This window comes from Falco naumanni, chromosome 4 (assembly GCF_017639655.2).
Source record: "Falco naumanni isolate bFalNau1 chromosome 4, bFalNau1.pat, whole genome shotgun sequence".
Classification (NCBI taxonomy): domain Eukaryota; kingdom Metazoa; phylum Chordata; class Aves; order Falconiformes; family Falconidae; genus Falco; species Falco naumanni.
The window spans coordinates 102,940,652-102,963,005 of NC_054057.1; the positions used below are offsets into that span (position 1 = coordinate 102,940,652).

Here is a 22,354-nt window from a genome sequence, read left to right on the forward strand (position 1 = left end):
CTTCAGTTTTGTCATATACCTTGCTAAGAATCAGTATTTTGCAAAACATTTTATCTTTTACCTTCTCAATGGAAAAAATAAAGGGAAACTTAATTCCACAACCTGAAGTACCATATTTTCTAATGATAATATATACATTACAAATAAAAGGAAATTACTACCCAAAAATCCACAAAGAAACACAACAAAGAGAGGAACTTAGTGCTACAACACTCTACTCTGAAGTTGTTGTTCATTCTGCTTTTTTGCTGCCTACTCCATTTCACTCTTTCTGTTAACTTACTAGATAACTGCCCTAACGCTGGCAAGAGCATCTTGTTCTAAAGAAGTGTTATCACCCACATTTTCAGAAATGTATAGACTCAGTGACCTTGGATTTTCTGAAAGATATTTTCACTGGACAATGCAGAACAAGTTGACATGATTTTGTTTCGTCCTATTTGCTTCAGTTGTTTTGTTAAGGGAACTAGAAAGCATATAGGAACACAGAAATTGGCATTTTAAAAAGTACCTTTGGAGTTGGAACAAAATTCTGTAGAAGAGAAGAACTGGAAACCAACAAACATGATTCCCCTCTGAACTGCAGTACTGAGTTTTGCAGAAAGTAACAAAGACTCTGTATTCTACCACAGTTTTCATAATGCAGTTTCTCATAAACACTGTGGGAAGATGCAAGACACACAAGCTTCCTGCTATGGGACTTTGTTAACAGTTTTACCCAAGCATAATATCAACATGTCTGAAGAAAACTGTTAACACTATTTTACAAAGAACAGCCATCTATGTCTATTTGCAGAACTTGAAGATGTCATGAAGATGTTTGAGAAAAAACAAACTCCTCAAGTATTTAAACTAGAATGTTTTCAAAAATTGTAAGTTTGGCTTTACACTATTAGCATGTTAAAAATATATGTTAATTATTATAATTCATACATTTAAATGATAATACCCTTACTATGCCTCAGCGTAGGCAGGTATCTAAGTGCTTTACACTTAAAACAAGCTGCATTTAACAATTTACCACTTCTGATTACATAAATATACAAGACATTCCTTCCATCATAATTCTTCAAGCAAGGTCACACAGTTCTTTCTAAAGGCCTGTTTATCAAAGCAGATAAACGTTCTCCTCCCTCTTTTAAGATGCCAGCAAACAAAGCTCATACTTCAAAGGCTACATTAAAACGTTGTAGTACAGGTAACACTCTCTCAATTGCTCAAAAATACAATGCATCAGGAAAATAAGGAGCTAATCTCCACTAGCCTAAGCCCACATAGCATATGCATAAACCACAAAAACCTTGTTAAGTTCTTTAAAAGGCCCTCAGACCTACCCACAAACACAACTAAAAAATGTGCATTCCTGGCCAGTCATATGAGCCAACAGCGCATCTAACACCTGTGGCAACTTATTACCGGTGTTCTTTTCTTCCACTGAAATGGGACTTTCCATCAGGAATTATAAAAAATACAAACAGTAAGAAATTCTACTCAATCACAAGTTTTATTAGTAACTATTTTAGTATTTAATAACCACAATGAAGTTAAAAGGTAACCATGAAAGGAACAATGATGAGGGGAAAAAAAATCCAGAGGATCAGTAGCAGTTTGGTCTCCTCCACCCACTGTAGCATCTCTAGCTTTATGCAAAGGAAACACCAGAGCATGAATTATAAGTGTCAGAAATAATAGGAGCAAAGACTGAGCTGGCCCATTTTTTATATTTGACTCAGTAGACTCACTGAAATTCTTTTTCATGTCCTAGCAACTACACAGCCACTGGTAATATCAAAATTGTAAAAAGCTGACCCCTTCCTGTGTACCAAAATACTTGTTTTGCTTGAGCATTCTTTTTACAATGTTATTTGTTAGCTCACACTTCAAGCATACTTTCCAAAAGTCGCAACTTCTCTTCAGATTGAAGAAACTATTCCTAGAAAGTAGATTTGCCTCTTTTTTTCTGGTTTGGTTTGTTGGTTTTGGGGGTTTTTTCCCCTTCTTACTCATGTTTTCACTCTGTCATCCATTAAACATAACCAGTTTTAAAATAAAAATGCAAGCTGGCTGTGTCTGTAAATGCAATAATCAAGTTTTAAGATAAAAAAACATTTTCTGTCTGTATATAATCACAGATTCTCATTCCAAAATGGATCCTGCGACACAAGCTCCTTGCTGTAATACAATTCCCACTAAAACAGCATTTACTGTTTTGTTAGTAAATGCTAATAGTACAGCCCCCAAACGAGTTGTGCTGTCATACTACTAATTCTAGTTACCAGCTCGAGATGCAGACACATAATAACTACCTGCACACACACCCTTAGCTTCACCTTACAGACTAAACCAAGTGCTTAGTGTTTGCCATGGATGTAAACATTCACACTTTGGCAGCTACTGGTTGCACCAAGTCACATGTTAAGCCACTGCATCTTTTTCATCTGTAAGAATGCTTAGTTCCTGCACAGTCCAGGAACAGAAATTTCAAATGAAAAAATTCAACAGTTGTGGGTTTTTTTGTCAAAAAAAAAAAAATCAGATGCAAATGCCTCAATTCTGGAAGGTCAGTTGTTCCATTTCCTCTTCTTTTTTCTTTTTAATATGCCATCAAACAGATGTTTGTTTTAAAATTTCTCAGGTTTTATTCCAGCTTGAGGAAAGGCAAGATTCATACCAACACATGTTTATTCCGTAATTGCAAAGTAACTTGTAGTTTTAGCACTAATGGAGAAGTCATTGTTGCATGATGTCTCAGGGAACAGCTTTAATCCTGATGGTATCAGAAAAAAAATCATCCTTATTACTGATAACGACCTCATTAAATACCACCAGCAAAGAGCTCCATTTTAGATGTAGATCATGGACAACTCAATTTTAGAACACTAAAATATTATACAAGTTACCAACTTTGAGTAATGCCAACAATTAATAGCACTTTCATGTAGCACAACCAGGACTTGGTCCACAACTACAACTGTCCCATGAAAAAGAATACTTGTGACACCTCAGTGAGAGTGCAGCAGTCAAATAAAATTATTACCTTTTCCAAACGTCTACAAGCATAAGCAAGCACTTACCATTTCTTAAATCCTTTCATTGTCTGAAAACTATTCTCTCCAATCCAGATAGTTTCCACTCAGCTTTGCTCACCTGTATAAAAACTGTCTAAAGCAATCTTTAAAGCAGAACTATATAACGTACTTTTTAGACTTAATTTGAGGCACAACTCCAGCAAGCAGATCCAGTCACTGAAATAATCTTACAGGATTACTTGTACCCTAACATTAGGCCCAAACCTACATCTTCATAAAAGGTTTTTAAAGGCAACTAGAAAACAATTCTTTTTCTAAGTTTTTTGGAAATACAAACCAGCAATTATAAATGAAGATGTGTACAGCAAGTTTAAACTGTAAAACACATCAAAGAGTATGAGTTACAGATCTCAAAAGAAAGACTAGTCATCAAAATCCTTTAATATTAGTTTATAAAACTTACATCATCATCATCTAAAATTCATCCAGCAACACCTACCCTGGAAAGGCTCAACATAAAGCTATGTGGGAAAGGGAAGACAAAAATTAAGCCCGTTTTCATTTGATCAAGGGGAGACCAAAACCACACACCTATCTGCACTACTGCATACAAAATGGTACAACTGTAGGCCTGTAAGCCCATTTACATCAGCCTGTGAAGCAGTCAAAATCCCAGAACAGGATGACCTAAATGAGCCCACAAGAATGCTATCTGGGTGTCCCAGAGTGGCTCAAAGAAAGCAAGACAGCTGTGCTGGTGCAGTGTTTTGCCAAACTAACTCTTCCCAAGCCCACTTCTGGAACATGGGGTCAAGAGCAAAGGGACCTGCAGCAAAAATGTAGATCTGCATTAAATTTATCAGGAGGCAATACTCTGCAATAGGATGTATGTATAACCTATACTGATTTCAGTAGGTGAGGTAGCGTACATACAGATTCCATGACAAAAAACGAGTTTTGAGAGAAAGTTGTCCATCTGTGTTAATATAATGCATTTGTTCAAGTAAGAAATCCACAAAAAAACATTTTCCCTTCTGTTTACATGAAAGTTAAAAGTTAACTTCTATTTATGAATCTTAAGTTAAAAGTTAACTTTCTAATTAACAGTCAGATCCATAAATTTAACTAAAAATCAGGAAGGCAGCATGGGTAAAGTCAGCACTGAAATGGAATATCCACATGCCTTTCTATGTTACAAGTACCATAATACAATAGCAATCTATCTGTTCTTCCTTCAAGTACACAGAAGTCCCCTGTTGACAGACCAAACCACTGGCCTTCCATGTCACAGACAATACTTATATTCCTACAAACCCCTGCTTAAACAGTGCAACCGGTAGCTTTACCTAATGTGAACTAGTCACACAGATTGCAAAAACAAATATGCCCTTTCTATGACTATTTGTATTCCTGGCTTTCTCTTACAACTACTGGAATATGCAGTCTAGGGAAAGTCCACAAAGAGGAAGACAAAAAAAATTTTTTTTTTTTTAATTTCCCCTTTGAGTTTTAGAAAAGGAAGTAGTGGTTGAGAGCTGTAAGTGAAAGTGTTGTATTACTGCCATCCTTATGGAATTAGGGGTAGAACTAGGAACATTCTTACATCTTCCATTTAGTGCTTCTTTCCCTCCAGATAAATTTTAAAAGTATTTCTATCTGACACATTTTGGTGGTAATATTAAGTTACACTACAATAGCAGTGCTCCAGTTATTTCATAAAACCAAATTATATATACACACAAACACTGAAAGCTTAGAACATAAGAGAACAGCAACACAAGCTAACCTACCTAGAAAATACACCTGACCTTGTCCTCAGATGCTTATTTTTTTGGTAGGGATTAATTTTGTACCCAAAATTCTATCCCAAGTCCACAAACAATCTAAACTAATCAGACCTGCTGTGGAGCAGAGGATTGGACTGGATGACCTCCAGAAGTCCACACCAACCTAACTTATCCTCTGACAGCACATCTGTGCCGTAGAATATGGTTGTCCTTGCTCATAATATTGTAAACTCCCCCAGAGTAGATACCACCTTAACTATACATAATGATTTACAGTTCTGAAATACATAGAAACAAAAGAAGCTTCAAACTTATTTTGTCCCTTAATAATATGCGATTATATTGACTCCATATATCCTTAGAAATCCTCTGCCATTCAGCAAGAGAAATCCTTATAACAATGGCAAGTAAACAACAAGGAGTTGCAATTACTGAGATCAAAGACCTGAAAAAATAGCTTGGCTGCAGAATGTATTTTTTCACAACCATGTATAAAAAACAAAGGGTTTTTTAACAACAAATTAAAAATGTGAAGAATTACAAATAATTCATTATGCCACCATGGATTCTTCAAGTACCTGAAACACTGAAACACTAAGTGTAAGTGCAGAAAAAGGCAATGTTAGAACAGAATCACAAGTAATACCACCAAAACCATTTTGCAATGCTATTGCCCATAAGTCCATTCAATTATTATAGCTAACAATCAAAAAAAGAGAAAAATTACAGTAACTGTGCCAGGAATTACTGAGAAAGGTCACCAGAAATTTAAAAGGCAAACAGGTAGGCAGGCTGTACGCCCAGATTGCAAAACCAAGAGATCTGGTTTCTACCCTATACAGTTAAGCATTACACTTCAAGAAAAGCAATTACAAAATAGAAAGAAAGGCAGAGTCATCAAAATCTGCTGGGGCAGGGCATGGAGGGGGAGCAGGGAGTTAAACAAGCAAAAAACATCTGATGCAACATTATCAATGTTCTGTAAAAGACATACAAAGTTTTGGAAAATCTATGTTTAAACTTCATCTTGCTCAACATCCAGAAAAGAAACAACTCTGAAAAGTGCCAGTTAAGAGCAAAAAGTGCCCTATCCAATAAGGCTAATGGCATATGTAAATAGCAGCAGCCAGTACCAAATGTCTTCAAAAGAACCTGCAGTACAAATATGTATCTGGCCCATAACAGAGCTTTTCTTCTTTGATTTGAAACATAAGCATTTCTGTTCCTTCCTTTACTCAATACACAGTTACAAGCATCTACAACTCTTGTATCTTAATCTCTTGCATTAATTTTATTTTTATGAAAGAACTATTACAACTGTAATTATGAGAACATACAGCATTAGTAACTTGTTCTTAGGTTTATTTTCAATAGCCTCTTAATATGAGAACAAAAGGTCACTTGTTTGTTCTTATGTAGCTTCTATATATACCTCACACTTTGCATGTTTCCTATATTTAAGTCTTTCTGTCAATAAATATTTTCAACACATTGGAATTATCACATGAAAACTAAACCTGAACAGTATCTTCCAACTGCAGATAAACTAACAGTCACACAATACTGTCAGTATTTTTGTGTTTAGTTACTAGTTGTCACTGGTTTACGCTATTAGAACATTTGTGATTGAGCCCATATCATCAATTCTTCAGTCTTTTCAATGGTTGGTTATTGTTATTTTATAACCTAAAAAGGTCTAATAATAGCACATACTTTCCTCCAGTATGCACCATAGTTCAACTATCAATACTGAAGTACTCCTTAGCTTTGCAAAGATTATAAATTCCTCATGCCCTTAGCTACTCTTGACTAATCCCAGTACTTTTAAGATTTACTTTTTACATTTTAACAAAAGTCGAAAGTCAAACTGCTGCTATCATTTTTTGTGTTTTTCCATTCAAGTACAGTGTTACTACAGGATTTGGGGCTTTCTATTATAAGCCTGCTGGAAGTTCATAATTTATTTATACTTTCTCAAGACTGAAATAAACTGAGACATTGCTCAATCACATACATGTGTGTCTGGTACAACGTAACAAAAATTGTATTTGATTAAGTGGTTGGCTTCAGCATAATGATTTTCCTTTTCAAAACGGAAACTGTTCTGGGCCTCTGGCAGACAGATATGACTTCTTACAGGGGCTTAAGATGGTACAGCTCAAACCACCTCTCTGCCCGAGGTTTCCACTTCTAAAGCACACTGAAAAAAATGCTTGTCTATATTCAACAAAAATGTGACAATACTGTAAGCCTTCTTCCGAGAATTCTGCTACAAGCAGAAATGCTTCTGGAAGGAAAGACAAATTGCAAACATTAATGCATTGTCACAGCAAGATTTAGCAAAACTCTGAGTTCTTAGATAATCCAAACTCTCAGCAAGTGAGCAAGGTTAACAGGAAGCAGTTATTGATGTGATTCAAAAGAAAATGCAGAGACAACAAACAATCGTGTAATTTAGTAGCAATAGCCTCTGTAATTGCTAGCTTTAGGGATGGAGACAGCATTCTTCCTTCCCTTTCACTTGCCAGGTTCCACAAACAATAATGATTTTCACTTTGTATTATCTATTAAAATAAATGACAAAAACCAAAACACAAGGAATCAGTTGAGTGTTTGTGCACACATTTTGCAGAATTTTAGCCAGAATAGATTAAAATCAACACAACCAAAAGCAGCACACTGACACAGTTAGACACCACTAACCCACATGGCCCTTTACAGCATACGTGCATTTAAATGCTTAAATTAGATAAATGAACAATGAAAACTGTTCAAATTCAGTTAGAAAAACGAGAAGGCAAAGCCAAAAAAGTATTTCTCCAGTGTAATGTAAATCACCTGCAGACGAGCAATGGGCTGCCATGACTAACATGTGAAAGTCAGTCAGTCAAAAAGTATTTTATATAATGAAAATATATGAGGGAAGCAAGGTTTTATATTTAGAAGCATGGGACCAGGAGCAAACCCAAACCATCTCATTAGAGACCTAAGGAAAACATATTTATTGGCCTTCAATACTGCTAAGTAACCTGATTCATTTGAGGTTTGTAAAAATTCATTGCAAATACAAAAGGGATTTTTGTTTGTTTTTAAAACCTAATCAATGCGTTGGTGTTCCTGGCTCAGGATAGATGCATCATGACTGCAATGGATCAGCTCCAAGAATTACAGTATTAGCTCTGCAGCAGTGGCTCTAGATGGTATCTCTGCAGGGAAATCCTTGTCAGCAGTAACTTACCTCTACTATAAATGGCCACCAACACTCCTACACTGGGTTCTAAAAGTACAGTGGTGAAGTTTGCCGGAACAGAGCACTCCATACCCCATGCTACTGTTACCAACCTATCAGCAAAAAATTGGATAGTTCATTCAGGGTGAACAGCACTTACATAAAAATATTAACAGGTGTATGTAAGGGCTGGGTGACATCACCCTCTTACCAAAAGCACCTAAGCACTGAAATTTCACCTTCTTGCATTATAACAGATCCCAGGTCAGTCTCCCAGGGCACTTGGAATAAACATTTGATGTTTGGAAGATAAAAGTGTCTCCTCTACAGACACTGCAAGCTGTGTCTCCTCCACAGATACTGCAGGTTGTAAGCACAGAACATCAAAAGCACTGAAAAATAAAATGTTTGTCCAGCTCTCAAGGACAACAACCAGAACAGAAAGCTGAAAAGATGTAACAGAGGAAAAATATATAACAGAAATGGTATCTAATGAAAAAAATGCTACTGATCTATGTAAGGGATGTTTAATTTCTCATGTATCAGCACCGAACAGCCCAGAGTATCATAGAGGAATCTCTAATACTTCTTGATTTTTGCCAAATTCTTGATCTCCACAAAACATTCTATGTCCTCTTCAGTGAAAAACATACTCCTTTTTATATGGTCAATAGATTTTTATCCCTAGTACAACACAGCAAAAAAAGAAATCATCCAAAATCTTTTAACTCCTGTTCATCAATCTGTTTTTTGCATTGGTGGTCCAAAATTAGATGCAGTATCCCAGACATGGTCTAACAAACTGCGAGGGGTTCTTCCTTTCCACATGCAGGACTTCATTTGTCCTTATTGAGACTCCTGATATTCCCGTCTTGTCTACTTCTTCAGCAAGGTCAGGTCCCTCTGAATGGCAGTGCTGTCCTTGAGCATATCAACTCTTTCCCCACCACAATACTCCCAGATTCAGTGTCATCTTCAAACTTGACTAGAGTGTACTTCACCATGTCCTTCAGGTTACCGATAAAAATATTAAACGGGACAGGTCACTATAGCCTCCTGTAGTATTCTGCTTGTCACCAGCATCCAGGTAGAGCACCACCTATTAACCACTGAGCTTGATCCTCAAACCAGTTTTGTTTTACTTATCTAGTTATTCGTACATCCAGGCTGCAATGCCCTATCTTAGAAGACCATCATGGGAAATAGTCAAAAACCCTGCTAAAAGGCAAGATAAATACCATGCACTGCTCTCCCTTGCCCACAAATCTAGTCATTTTATCATACAAGGCAATCTGACTCATCAGACATGATTTATCCCTGCTAAATCATACTGACCATTACCAAACCATCCTCTCCATGTGCCCAGAAAAGTTTTCCAAAGCTTATTCCATGATTTTCCCAGGGACTCAAACAAAGCTAGCCAATCTGCAATTCCCTGGCTGTACCTTTGTGGTTGTTGGTTTTGGGTGGTGTTTTCTGGTTTGTTTGTGAATTTTTCTTGGTTGTTTTGTTTGGGGTTTTGATTTTTAGGTGGGTTGTGTGTTGGGGTTTTTTGTTGGGGTTTTTTTTTGGTGGGTGGGTGAGCGGGCAGGAGCAGAGAAGCAGAGTTGGTTTGTTTTTTTTAAAGAGGGTGCTCCCTGCAGTAAGTATTCTGCAACATTATCTCACATATTTTAGGCCCAGAAGCCATAAAGCACGGCCTTAATAAATTTCATGTGCTATCATGTGGACTATTTGGCTTTCAATTTAGTATTTGGCATTTCTGTAACCAAGATACTATGAATGCTCACACCCACTTTGAATTAAGTGAAAACAGTAGTATTAGCTATCACCCTAACACAAAAACTTGTGCCTGTATGTTACTTTTTTCAGTTCTTAAAAATGACCAGTTATTTCGAATCCTTTTGGTCTAAGAAAATACTTCATTTCTTACACAGTTTCTCAGTGCCTTTAGTAAACTATGGCAATGGATTCTTTATAAAAAGGTACTTAAAAGAGCCACTCACAACAATCTCAGGCACTGAATAATTCCAATTTTTGAAAGCCTGGATATCTGTCCAAAACTTCAGGTTTGAACTAAAAACTTCCACCACATCTGCCAGAAGCATTTCAGCCTGGGAGAAGTCACATACAAATTCTCAAGGGTTTTCAACTTGCTTATTTTTAAAAACAAAACAACCCTCTCCCCTGAAAAACTATATTTTAAGAGTATTTCAGTTAAGCAGTTTTCAGAGTTTCTGCCCATATGCAGTGATAGAAGCTGAACAAACATACTTAGATTTTCTGAACTATAGCACACTTCTTTTGCTTTGATTCACACTTTTTGAAACACTCCATGCTCAGCACATCTACCTCATATATATCTAGTGACTCACTTTTTCAGACATCCCTTACAAAGATTCATTAAATTGTAATTACTAAAATAAATAAATAAATCAATCAAAATCTATTCTAAGCATAATCTTCTAACGTAACTGCTGTATGAAAAATCCACAGGGAGATATTACACTGTTTCTACAAACAAGCAAAAAGAGGCATCGCACTGGTTGTCTACAAAAGTATTACTAAGCAAACAAAAACTGAGTACAGACACTTCAACCATTATCTCCCTTCCACTTTTATCTTACACATTTTTAGGCTTACATATTATGTTAAAAATATTTTTAAAAGCAAATCCAACTTTAAATATCTGCTTTTAAATGCTATTTACTGGTTATCTTGAAGACTCACCCTACTTTTATCCTTAATAACGCTGGAGTTACATAGGCATTATCTCCTTTGGGCACCTACTTTTTTACATGCATAATTAAACTGCCTTTATACAAAGTAAACATTCACATCTTTCAACTGTAAGTAGCATGTCATCTTAAACATAGTCTGCTTGTGTGACATACTTCAGCTTAAGCCTACCTCTGCCTCAAAAAAATAAAATTGTATACCAGTTTCCTTGGCACCACTTACCGATTATCCCTCTCTTCAGCTTCTACCCTTGTTTACAGATTATGCTGATATAATTGTCTACAGCCTATGTAGTAAACAGGATCACTCACATGAATCACTGCAACAAAACAAAACTCCAAACCCTCAAAAAAGAATTAAAGGTATAACTGAGAGGCAGCTCAAGAGGCAGTACAGAGACTGGACCAAGCAACTGGGAATGCCAGAAACTGGTATCACCAAATTCCACAACTTAGGAAACTGCAGCCCCTGATCACTCATGAACTATTTTGAAATATCTGAAGGTTTATCTCTGTTACTAAATTAACATTTCAAGGTCTTTTATCTTCATAAAACCCACAACTGACAAAAGCCCTATACATAAGCTTCTAAGAAATGTTTACAAATATTATGGCAAAAAGAATTTATTCAGGTTTAAATATAGGTCATTGATAGGATAATTACATGTTCCTAAATGAGATGTACTTATTAGAAGTCCTGTAAATAATGATAATAAACATTCCTGCATGCAAATGTTCAGACATAGTTTACATTTTTGTTAGTACTTTGAAAACACCCCAGAATTCTTTGTTTGCAATTCAAGATTAAGACTCTATTTACCAACATTTTCTACCTGCCTTTTCACAACAGCATTTGGCATTTATCTCTAACAATACATTTTTGCCCTCTCCTCCAACTGTCTTACAATCCACCAGATACTCAACCAGATGAAAATTCCCAGCGTATTGCCAAGAAACAAATACAGAACCCAAAATTCTCCATGCTGCTTTATCAGTGATTTAAACCTTTTACAGTACCATAACATCTAAACATGCAAAATGTACAGTAATGTATTCTTATGCATGACCTTAACCCCACACTTTAGTTGATCAGTACAGCTACTGATCCAGATAACCACTCTGGCAATTTTCATCAAGACTCCAGTCAAATCTTCACATGATGGTATCTCAAGAATATCATCCTCTTATTTACTACTAAGTTGCTCTTTTAGATCAGCTAGATATGATCAATAAACATGTAATTTTTTTACCTGTATTCGAAAAGCCAAAGCTAACAAATTTAAGAACAAAAAACCCCACAGCTGACTGTTTTTCAAGCTCATTATTAGTCGGCAGGCTTGCTCAGTACTCAATGCTTTGTCAAATTAACCAGGTTTAATACAGCTAGACTATTTGTAACCATAACAGAGCTTAACAGGGGTCTTAACATCTTTATAAATCATGAGAAACATTGATAAAAACCTATATGCATAATACTTTTCCATTTAAAAACAGCACAATAAATTGTAACACTCCTTTGTAGAGTCAAACAAGGTTAAAAGCTAAGCTTCAATTGAAAATACTTCAAGTACTTAAGTTTTCTAAAGTGTCCAAGAATGCACATCACACACACAACAGAGCCAAAACAACATGCTTAACGAAACACTAATACAGATAGCTGTTTGCACAATTACATGCAGGTCCCATCATGCCTAGGTATTGCATAACATAGGATAGTTAACAATAGAAGGTTTAAGAACTTCGACTGCGCTATACTGTTACTTACGCTGTGTCACACTACAAAAAAAATACTTCATTAATTACAGACCATATTATTCTTAAAATCAAGTGCTACGCTGCATTTCATAGAGGGGCATGCTGTGAAGCTAAAAAACAGAGCTAATTTAGAGCATGTGAAGTTCTAGGGCATAACATCAGTATATTGGAAAAAAAATACGTTGTTGAGCAACTGAAATCTGCATTTTGTTCATTTCTTGTTGGATATATAAAACTAACTTGACAGTCATTAAGTACAATAACTTTACTTGTCCCAGTTCAATCCCTAGTGGACAAAACATGCACTACAGAACCCCTAAATTTCACTTAACAAGACAGTTAGCCTTTTGAAAAGAACAGTTAAGTGAACACAGGATATATTTTAAAACCGTTTTCACTATCAATGAGAAAATATCTTGTATGCCATTTGTTACGCTCCTGCTGCCAGTAACAAACCTCCTATCAGACCCAAACAACAAAATACTCTTTATAACATTTCAAAAGGGCAAGTAGGAAGAGTACCAAATAAACTCAGTGGTTTTTTAATGCTCTTCGCAATGAGATCCATTTACATGCTCACATAAAATAGTAATTTCTCAGTATTTAAAAAAATACTGTTATGCTATTATAGTCATGCAAGTCTGTGCTTTCACATTTTTATTACCTCAAAATCACCTACTTCCAGCAATGAATAATACGCATGCAACTTTTTTCAGCACTTATAACCATTTTCAACTGTTTTACGTACTTTAATAATATTTAAAGCTTCTGCTCTGTAGGAAATTATCAGCTTACCTGGAAAGTAATCATTTCAACTATACCACAAATCTTACTCCTTCCACTTGCAATCATATTTATTACAGTGAAACCAAAGTGATCTGCAACCTACAGTAACTTGCTAAAACAAATGTGCAGTTCATTATTTTTAAATTAAAAAAAAATAATCTTACCTTGCCCGTCTTGTGATCAAACCAGACAAGAGCATGGTTCCTGGACAGCACCTTACAGTCAAAAGTTGCGTTATTCTGAGCTGGCCGGCAGCGAGCCACTGAGCGGCCGATCTTGACAGGCTCGTCCAGGTAGACATGACGCTCCTGAAACGGATGAGAGTTCGGGCGGCAAGTGAAGATGGCCAAGGCTGAAGGCATCGAGGACAGATTGGGGTTGCCACACCGACCAGAGATGAAGAGAGCCTCTTCTGATGCAGACTGTCCTCCACAATTTTCACCTCAAACCTCCACAGCAACTTTATATTAAAGCAGGACAAACATTATTGTATGAAAGGCCTAACAACTCATTGTTTCAGTGTGTAAACTAATTCTGGCAATAATCCAGTGAAAAAGCCCCATTATGTCTTTTAAGAATATCAGCAGTGGCTCAAAAGAAGTCTAAAATGTACAACTTTCAATCCATCCTCCTCTGGAAGAATAGGAACAAGCATCTGATTCCTTCAAAGAGAAGCAAAGGCTCCTTGAAAGAAGGATAGAATGTCTTAAATCCAAGTAGATGAGTCACACAAGTACTTTTGTTTTTAACCTCAACTGCCTTCTCACCCCCCTTCCGTAAACAACACTGACCAAAATTCCGACCAATGCAACATGGAAGCAAGGAAAGGTTTAGGGAAGGGGGATGAGGGAGAAGGATTAGCGTCCCCTCTCAAAGCATACAGATCGGGAGTCGGGAGGTGAATACAAAGCCCTCACTCCACACCAGGGGTCTAGTCGCTTCACACAGCAAGCCGCATTTCACCATCTTCACATACTGAAGTGAAGCACAATAGGTGGTCCTCGGTTTAGGATGGGGTACAAGGGCTATACTGTTTTCTTCCCCTACACCAGATAAAGCTGAACTGGTCTAGCGTTTCAGAGAGCCGCTCAGATAAGGAACTTGATAAGGCATGGAGAGGGCTTCCAACGCTCCTTCTCCCGGGGACACCCTAACGCAGGGGAAGGGTCCCTCGGGGACGGCCTACAAGGTGCACTGACAGGTTGCTCCCAGGCGGTGCCCGCGATGGCTCCGGCCGGCGGCAGCGAGCGGGCGTCCCTCGGCGGCGGGGCGGCTGGCGGCGGGGCGGGGCGCGGGGGCCGGCGGAGAAGGGAGGCGAGCAGGGGGCTGCTCCAGGAAGTCCCCGCCACAAGCCCCCGGCGCGGGGAGCGGCGGCCCGGAGAGGCGGCGTCCCCTGCGCTCGGCTCAGCCCGTCCGCAGGTGGCTGCGCATGAGGAGGGCCCGTTCCTCAGCCTCCCGCGCTCTCCCTCCGCCCGCCGAGCGCGGCTCCGCGGGCCCGGCGGCGGCCGGCCCTGCGGCGGCGGGAGAGGCCTGGCGGCCGGGCCCGGACGCCTCCCGCTCGGTAGCGCTGCCTCTCAGGCAGCCGCCGGCCACGAAAACTTTCCTCCGACCTGCAGAGCCGAAAACAAACCGGGTCAGACTCGTCCCTCGCCCGGCGCGGCCCCGCGCCTCCCCCCGGCCTAGCGCTGCCCGGCCCCGGGGGAGGCACGGGGCGCACCAGGGCTCCGCTCCCTCCCTTACCTTCAGCGCAGCGGCCGCCATAGTGACTGGAAACCTACCCGGTGTAGCAGCGGCGGCGCTGCCGGGGAGGGGCGGGGGGGCGGGGGTCGGGGGGGGAGGGCAGGCGGTGGCGGAGGGAGGAGCCGTCCTCGGCGGGGCCTGGCCAAAGGGAAGGCGCGGCGGCCGCCTCCAACCCCCGCGCGGGCGGCGGCGCAAGCGCAGAGGCGGGGGCTGCGCAGGCGCGCGGCGCGCAGTGAAGCTGCGGTAGAGGCCGAGGCCCCGCCCCGCCGCTGCCGCCGCCGTCTTCCGGGTGCGCGCGGGGAATGCGGGCTTGGGGGGGTGGCGGCGGGCTGAGACGTGAGGGGCCCCGGGCGGGGCGAGCTGAGCGGCTCCCTGGGGGGCGGGGGAAGGGTGAGAGGGGCTGCTGCGGAAGGGTCCGGTTAGGACGAGTTAGCAGGTGGGAGGGGGGCAGGTCGCTGAGGTGAGTGAGCCCCGGCGTCGGGTGCCATGTCTGTCCCCTCTCCGGTTCCCCTCAGCTGCGCCCTGGGCGGGACTGGCCTGCCGTTAACCAGGGTAGCCCTGAGGAGAAACTGGGGTCATGCTTCATCAGCAGAGCCCTCGTGAGAGAGCGCAGGATCTCCCCGACATCCTTCTGCTTTCCCCGTTGCTCTTCTTGGCGTTTTATGATCCCGGGTTGAAAATTGTGGCAGCCGCAGTGCCTTTGCCGTGCCCGGGGGAGCGGGAAGCGCTGGCCGGGCCTGCTTGGCCCCGGTTACCGGCTGACAGCTGGAGCCGGGGCTGCGCCACGAGGCAGCGACAAGGTCAGCATAGAATGGGGCTGGGGTCTCTGGTGCGGTGTTTTCCCTCAGCAGGTCTTGGAGCATCATCCAAGGTCACGTTTAGCCCCTTTTTCTAGAAGCCGAGGAAAGGTGGTTCCTTTTCCAAGGTCATACAGTAGGCTAGCGCGAACAGGTCTCTCTGGTCCGAATTAATTTTTAAGTCTGTCATTCCCTATAAAGCAAACAAGTGGAGATTGTTTGATACAAGGTGTTGGAAGTGTGCCAGCACTATAATTACCCTGTGACAAGGTGTTAGGATTAGGGATATGGGGGGGATCTCTGACACCAGGAAGCCCAGGCAGCCGTGGAGGGGAGAAAGTGGGGCTAGGCCAGGCACTTTAGCTAGCAATATATGAGGGAAATAAGCAGCAACTGAGGTAAGGCAGCACAGTGTATGAGAGAAAGCATGACTGCTGTGTTGTTAGTTATAGCACAGTAAAATCTCAGGGCTGTCTTCATTTTTTTTCCCCTTTATGATTGCACGGTGATTTAGGAGAGATGTGATTCATCACAGCCTGGTTTTCTTCTGCTTCCAATGGTCCAATGAGGAAAAAACCAGGCTGTAACATCTGTGTTTGAAGCAAAGAAAATAAATCCCAGATGAGAGACGAGTCTGATTTTTTTAAGACAAAAAAAGAAAGGCTAATAGGTGGAAGCTTTAGGACTATACGTCCACAGTTGTCAATTCTCCTGACAGGAGAAAAACAAAAAAAAAATATCTGGCACAAAACTTCCTGGCTTTCATCAGCTTGTTTATGAGACTGTACTATTGTGGTAAATATATTCCTAATTTACTGATTTTTTAAAATAAATGAAAATTCTTTATAAATTCTTTATTAAAAAAAATGTAAGCTATTGCTTATAGCACATAACATAAGGTGCCGTAAGTAATCCAAAGGAGGAAGGAAAGGGGTATAACAAGAGTATGGGGGAAATGAGGAATAAATGTAAGTCTATCAGGAGTTCGATTTCAGGGGGAGGGTTGCAAAAGTAGAACTAATTGAGAACACTTTAGAATTGCAAAGGCATAAAAAGTGGAAACAAAGGGTACTACAGGTGCTGGAATGAAAAGAATGTTTATGAAAGTACTTTTTGTATCTTTATATGCAAAATTAATGGAGAAAGGAGCCTGAAAGTGAAATTAAAGATGAAGAAAAATTATCATCTTTAGGGCCTAAGAGAATCAAGTAAAAAAGCTAAACTGAGCAGTGAATATATTTTTCTGATGTTCTCTGTAAATATCTATTATTTTTAGATATTGAGACTGAAAAAAATGTCATACTGTATTGCTTGTACAGTATCTTGCTCAAGTCTTTCTGCAACCAGTAGAATGAACTAATACTCTTAAGTATCTGTGTCCTTTAAACTGGAAGCCACTGCCATATTAGGGTAACCTGAACCCTTCTCCATCCCCTGGAGAAATCCCATTTTGATGGTCTCATGGGGGAAGCAATGGTATGTGCCAGCTGTCTTTCTAATACTTTTTGGCACTGCCAAGTGGCTCATATAACAACAGAGTTCTACCTTGGTTTTCAGCAGTGGCATTAATTTGAGCCTTCCTTTTCTGCATGAGTGACAGCTTTCAGAGAGGTTGGGTGCCTTGAATTCTCTCTGGGAGTTTTGGAATCCTATTTCAAATTGCCTTATGAGTTAAAAAGTTATCAGGGGCAGACTGATAGACTGAGGTAAAAATATAGAAAGTGGTTGCATTCTGAAATGAGGGTATAATTATTGTATGGGTATTTTTATGAGGTATTTGATATTTACCAGAAAGTGTCCATCTTAGAACTGTGGAAAGCAACAGGTGGATGGAAAGAGTTCAATATAAAATGCTCAGCCACAGTACTATGCTCAGCAGGTGTTAGGGAGGATGTGTAAGCATGAGTGTAAGTTCGTGCTTTGTTTCTGTGAACCAGTGTTTGCCACACAACCAAAAAGAGGCCATGAACTTTGGCAGCCATGTTAGGTAAGGGCAGCAAGATGCCGCTTAGGTGGCCATCCTTTTTCTGGGCAGGAAGTCCTTAAAACATTTGATGATAGCCATCATAGCTGAGGGCAGAATCAGCCTGCTCTACAGCCATCTTAGATAAGGGAAATGGAAGGGAAGTGACAGTCGATTTGGCCCCTAAAGAGCTGCTGTCTATTCCAGGATGACGAAATGCAGGAGAGGTAGAGTTTATGTGCATACCTGCCAAGCATCTGCATTTTGGCTTAAGCGTGTCAAAGTGCAGGAGAGATTCTTTAGTCTTAATGACTTGATAATAATTAAGATCTGCTGAAGGAAGCCTGTTGTGAATTGTAAACTAACTGTAACTGACTAGAGACAAAAAATGCTGAGCATCATTATAGGCAACTCGGCACCAGATTTCTGAGTATAGTGCAACGGTGATCTAAAAGGCTACCAGCATATTAATAGACTTCAGATTAAGATTTGTCAGTGGAGACGTGTCCTGAATCAATTGCTTAGTGGGAGATCCTGACTCAAGAGAGATTGTTACATTTTAAATGAATGAGGCAAGCTGTATAGCAGAAGTTCAGTTTCTAGTATAAAACTTGAAGACGCAAACTGGTAAAGAGAACAGAATAAATAGGTAAGGAGAAAGTTGGAGATGCACAGTTTTCCACTGAGTTCTTATCCCTGAAACTCATTCATCAGTAATTTACTAAATGAATTTCATATTGATTTTCAGCAATACAACAAATTCTATGTATAATTGCACTCTTTTAAGCCATACCAAATTTTAAAATATGACAGTCTATGAAGGCATTTACTGCTACATAGAGCATATGGAAGTATATAGAAAAGTTTGGACTGTTATTTACATCCTAATGTATCCTTTGCAAAACAAAATTGCCTCAGAAGCAACTTCTGAGACATTCAGAATCAAGCTGAACTGTCAAAAGTGTAGAACTGTTTCAGAGCAATAGGTTCATCTTCCTGGAGCTATAGATGTGTCAGTTTGCATGTTGACACTACAAAAATGTGGTTCACAGCAATCACTTTGTGTCCACTAGAGGACTGGGGGGAGGACTAGCTGCATGACATGTCAGACTGACTAGGTCAGAGCAATATTTGGTGATCTGTGGTTGCTTTTGAGTTGCAGGGACTGAAAATATAATCACTTTTTTCTTAAGTAGGAAAAGTGGTCTCACAAAGCAAGTTCATTAAGGAGTGGCAAGATTATTGTGACATTGTGGCGGTTCTAGAATTTGTTGAAATATTCTGGTTGCAATTCTTGACAAAATTCACAATATTCTGTGCATGGATGATCGCGCCTGTCACTGGACGGTCACAGGAGTAAATGGTGCAGTTGCAGTGTATGTCAAGACAGCAACAATCCCATTTGAATTTTTGGATACCTGTTTGTTTTAGGAGCTTCTGAACACATATACATTCTACAAATGTGTTCTCTAGCAGCGTGTTTCTGTCCATGTTGGTGTGTCATGAGAAGTAAATGGAGTGAAATCATGTCCTCTGAATGATGATCATTACCAGAAAATAGCAGGTATTTGCTAATAGGTTATTTGCCAGTTTCTTGATAGCATTGAAAAAGAGCCAGATTGTCCTAGATTAGTAAAGATCACAGGTAACAGAAAGCCTGTAATATATCTAAGAGCTGATTTCCACTTCAGTTTTAACGAAGTACTTGCTACACAGTTTGAACCACTATGTAAACCACTTTGTAGAAGACATTGGTATGTGTGTGCCTGACGAGAGTCCCTCTGCTTCCAGTGGCAGTGGTCACACAAAATCCTTTTTATAAGCTCACTGAGCTCCTCCTTAAAACTTACTGGGACTTTACTCCCCAATCCTCGTGTTGGAAAACTTTGTTCAAAACCTGACTTCTCCAGTGATTAGAAAATTTATTCTAATTATCAGCCCAGATTTATTGAAGGGTGGTTACACTTTCTTGTAGCACTATCATTGTTCTCTAGTTTCAGACTTATTTTCTGTTCCTGATATTTTAACTCTGACTGATTATATAAAAAACAAGTGCATTATATCTCAGCTTCCTTTTGAAAGAATGAAAAACTCAACTGGCTTAATCCTCTCTTATCATGTAGATTCTCCATTTATCTGGTTGTCATGCAGACCTTTCCCTGATCCCATTTCTAGTTTGCATTAAGCTTACTAAAAGATACTTGTATCCAGTATGTACTTGTAATAATGTAACAGACAATGATATTAATGTAATATACATAGTAAGCATATGTTGAATGTACTGTTTAATTTACATTAGGTATTGCATATATGCTTATATTTATACAGTTATATATAAAATACATTGTTTATAAATGTACTCTATATATCCTGTCTATATATACCAGTTTTATGTCAATAACATGTATATGGTATATATAAATAGTATAACATAACATGCATACTATTAATACAGTGTTATGCTAACGTATAACTAATCTTACATACAATGTTTCTTCATTTCTAATGAAATTAGGTAAGCTGGTATATCTGGCATTTTCATTGCTTTATCACACAGTTATCCTGTAACCTGTTTTTAGTTGCTTTTCTGTTAATATGAGGTGGACTTTTTGAAATGTTTGCATTCATGTTTTGTGGCTGTTTGAAAAATAAGGAAAAGTGTTGTAAAAATAAGCATGAGATTTCTGGGTCTTGTTTGTTTGTTTTAAATAAATGTATTTATTAGACCAGATCTAGTTTTCAGATGCAAGTAAAGTATTGCTTTAAACTGAAATCTCAAGGAGGGGGGCGGAGGGGGAAGGTGAGATGAGCAAAAGATGTTCATCCATTTTTTTGGTGTTAGCCTGCAGAGTCACTCCCTACTGAAGCTGATGGAAATTGGCCAGCCAGCAGCCAACACAACATTTGCTGCTACCTGATAGAAAGCATCCTGCTGAGAGAGGCAGAATAGAGCAGTAGCGATAGCAGCTGTAGGAGCAAGATAGAGGGTGGAAGAAAGCAAGATAGGCTCAAATGCCAAACGGTTTTGGCTCTTTAGAATCCAGCTGTCCTACACAGGCTTACACTCATTTTTATTCCAGCAACTGACGTCACAGGGGATGCTTTTTCTAGAAGATGCTCTTGTGCAAACCCCGCCGAATATGTATATGAACAGATTGCTGGCTTTCTGCAAAATGAGGCGGAGTTCATACAGCTTTGTAAGGGCAAATTCCATATGCAGAGTCCTACTGCTCTGTGAGACTGTATTGCAATATAGCAAAGCATTCTCTGTTAATAGGTTCTCAGCTCTGAAGCCTGTATTTTGTCCTGCGCTGATACACTTCTTGAAGGAGAAAGCAGTCAATCTCAGTTCTTCTAAATATTACAATACATAAAATGCATGTAGATTATTTTTTTTTCTTGCACAACTGACATCCTTTCTCAATCGAGGAAGATCTTTGCATTTTACCAAAACTAAAATGTATTTGAAATGGCTAGGTGAAAATCTTCCTGAACTTAATGTTTTCCTAGTAATTAGGAATATCTTCAGTAGGTGAGAATCCTTTTTTTTTTCAGTGACTTCTTTCTCAAAGATCATGTCTCTATTCTCTGAACTTTCTCTTGCCGAAAGTTTAGTTCCATTAAGCAGCAAGTGGAATTAAGTTATTGGGTATTGTTTGTCAAACAAAATGAGCAGAGAATACCAGGCTTAAGTACTTTATTCTTCTTACTTGTATATGTTTATACTTTCTGTTCACATGAAGACTTAGAAATAGATGCCAGCAAAAACCAAAAGGGAATACATGATAATAGTAGCTAAAATGTTGTTCTGCCCATGATAGCAAGAATGCAAACAGGGCAAGGCTTGTAAGAAGCTGTAAGGTGGTATCTTCTCTTAAACCAAGTGATAAGGCTTTTGGCCAGGCCCTGTCTCAGCTCTTAAATGGAAACAGCAAATGAAATAGCACTGCAGAATCATTGCTCTGAGTTTAACCTGATGAAGCTGTGTCTTAGTCACGTCTTATTTTGGATAGTAATCTTTTACAGAACTTGGGAGTTAACTACTGGAGAAGTTTGTGAATCTTAACCTGGCATCATGGTAAAATACCTGAAGCAACTAGAGACAGCAAGAGCCTTCCTGTACAGCCACTCCCGCTGCACGCTACCAAACTCCATTCATATCTTGGTTTATATCTAAAATTTACTTTGCCACAAATGGTTTGTGATAACTGAAAGCTGCTATATCTTAAATTATTACAATGATAATTTTGTGTATTACAATTTTGTCTGAGTTGTATGTTTGTTCTTCCTTTGTCTAGGAAATTACTATCATGATCAAAGCATACTTTAAAATTTCTAGTAGTTTGGTTTTGATAGATAAACAAATATTGTTAATGGGTGTTAAGGAAGCAGTGCATCTGAAGAGGTGTAATTTCTCTATTAAGTATGTACAGATGTGGTATCTCGGGTTTAGTATTTGCAACTTCTGTTGGGGAAAAACCAGCACGTAGAATTCGGGCAACCTGCCTGTCTGCATCTGCTACGGTTTCG

At 39.4% G+C, this 22,354-nt stretch overlaps 1 protein-coding gene and 1 long non-coding RNA gene across 31 annotated transcripts in view; one reads left to right on the forward strand and one right to left on the reverse strand.

The window, feature by feature from the left end:
* Positions 1-15,174, reverse strand: part of LOC121087434 (sarcolemma associated protein) — an 89,369-nt gene extending 74,195 nt beyond the window's left edge. For all 30 annotated transcript variants that reach the window (XM_040592464.1, XM_040592453.1, XM_040592445.1 and 27 more), the window contains exons 1-2: positions 15,065-15,174; positions 13,489-14,934 (exon numbers count right to left, since the gene is read on the reverse strand). In XM_040592464.1, the coding sequence (XP_040448398.1) occupies positions 13,489-13,686 (198 nt within the window). In that variant the 5' untranslated portion in view covers positions 13,687-14,934; positions 15,065-15,174. The remainder of the gene's footprint in view (positions 1-13,488; positions 14,935-15,064) is intronic.
* A 285-nt stretch (positions 15,175-15,459) lies between these two features.
* Positions 15,460-22,084, forward strand: LOC121086161. Its single transcript, XR_005827294.1, has 2 exons — positions 15,460-19,388; positions 21,838-22,084. It is a non-coding gene; the product is annotated as an uncharacterized LOC121086161 (long non-coding RNA).
* Positions 22,085-22,354: the final 270 nt, after the last annotated feature.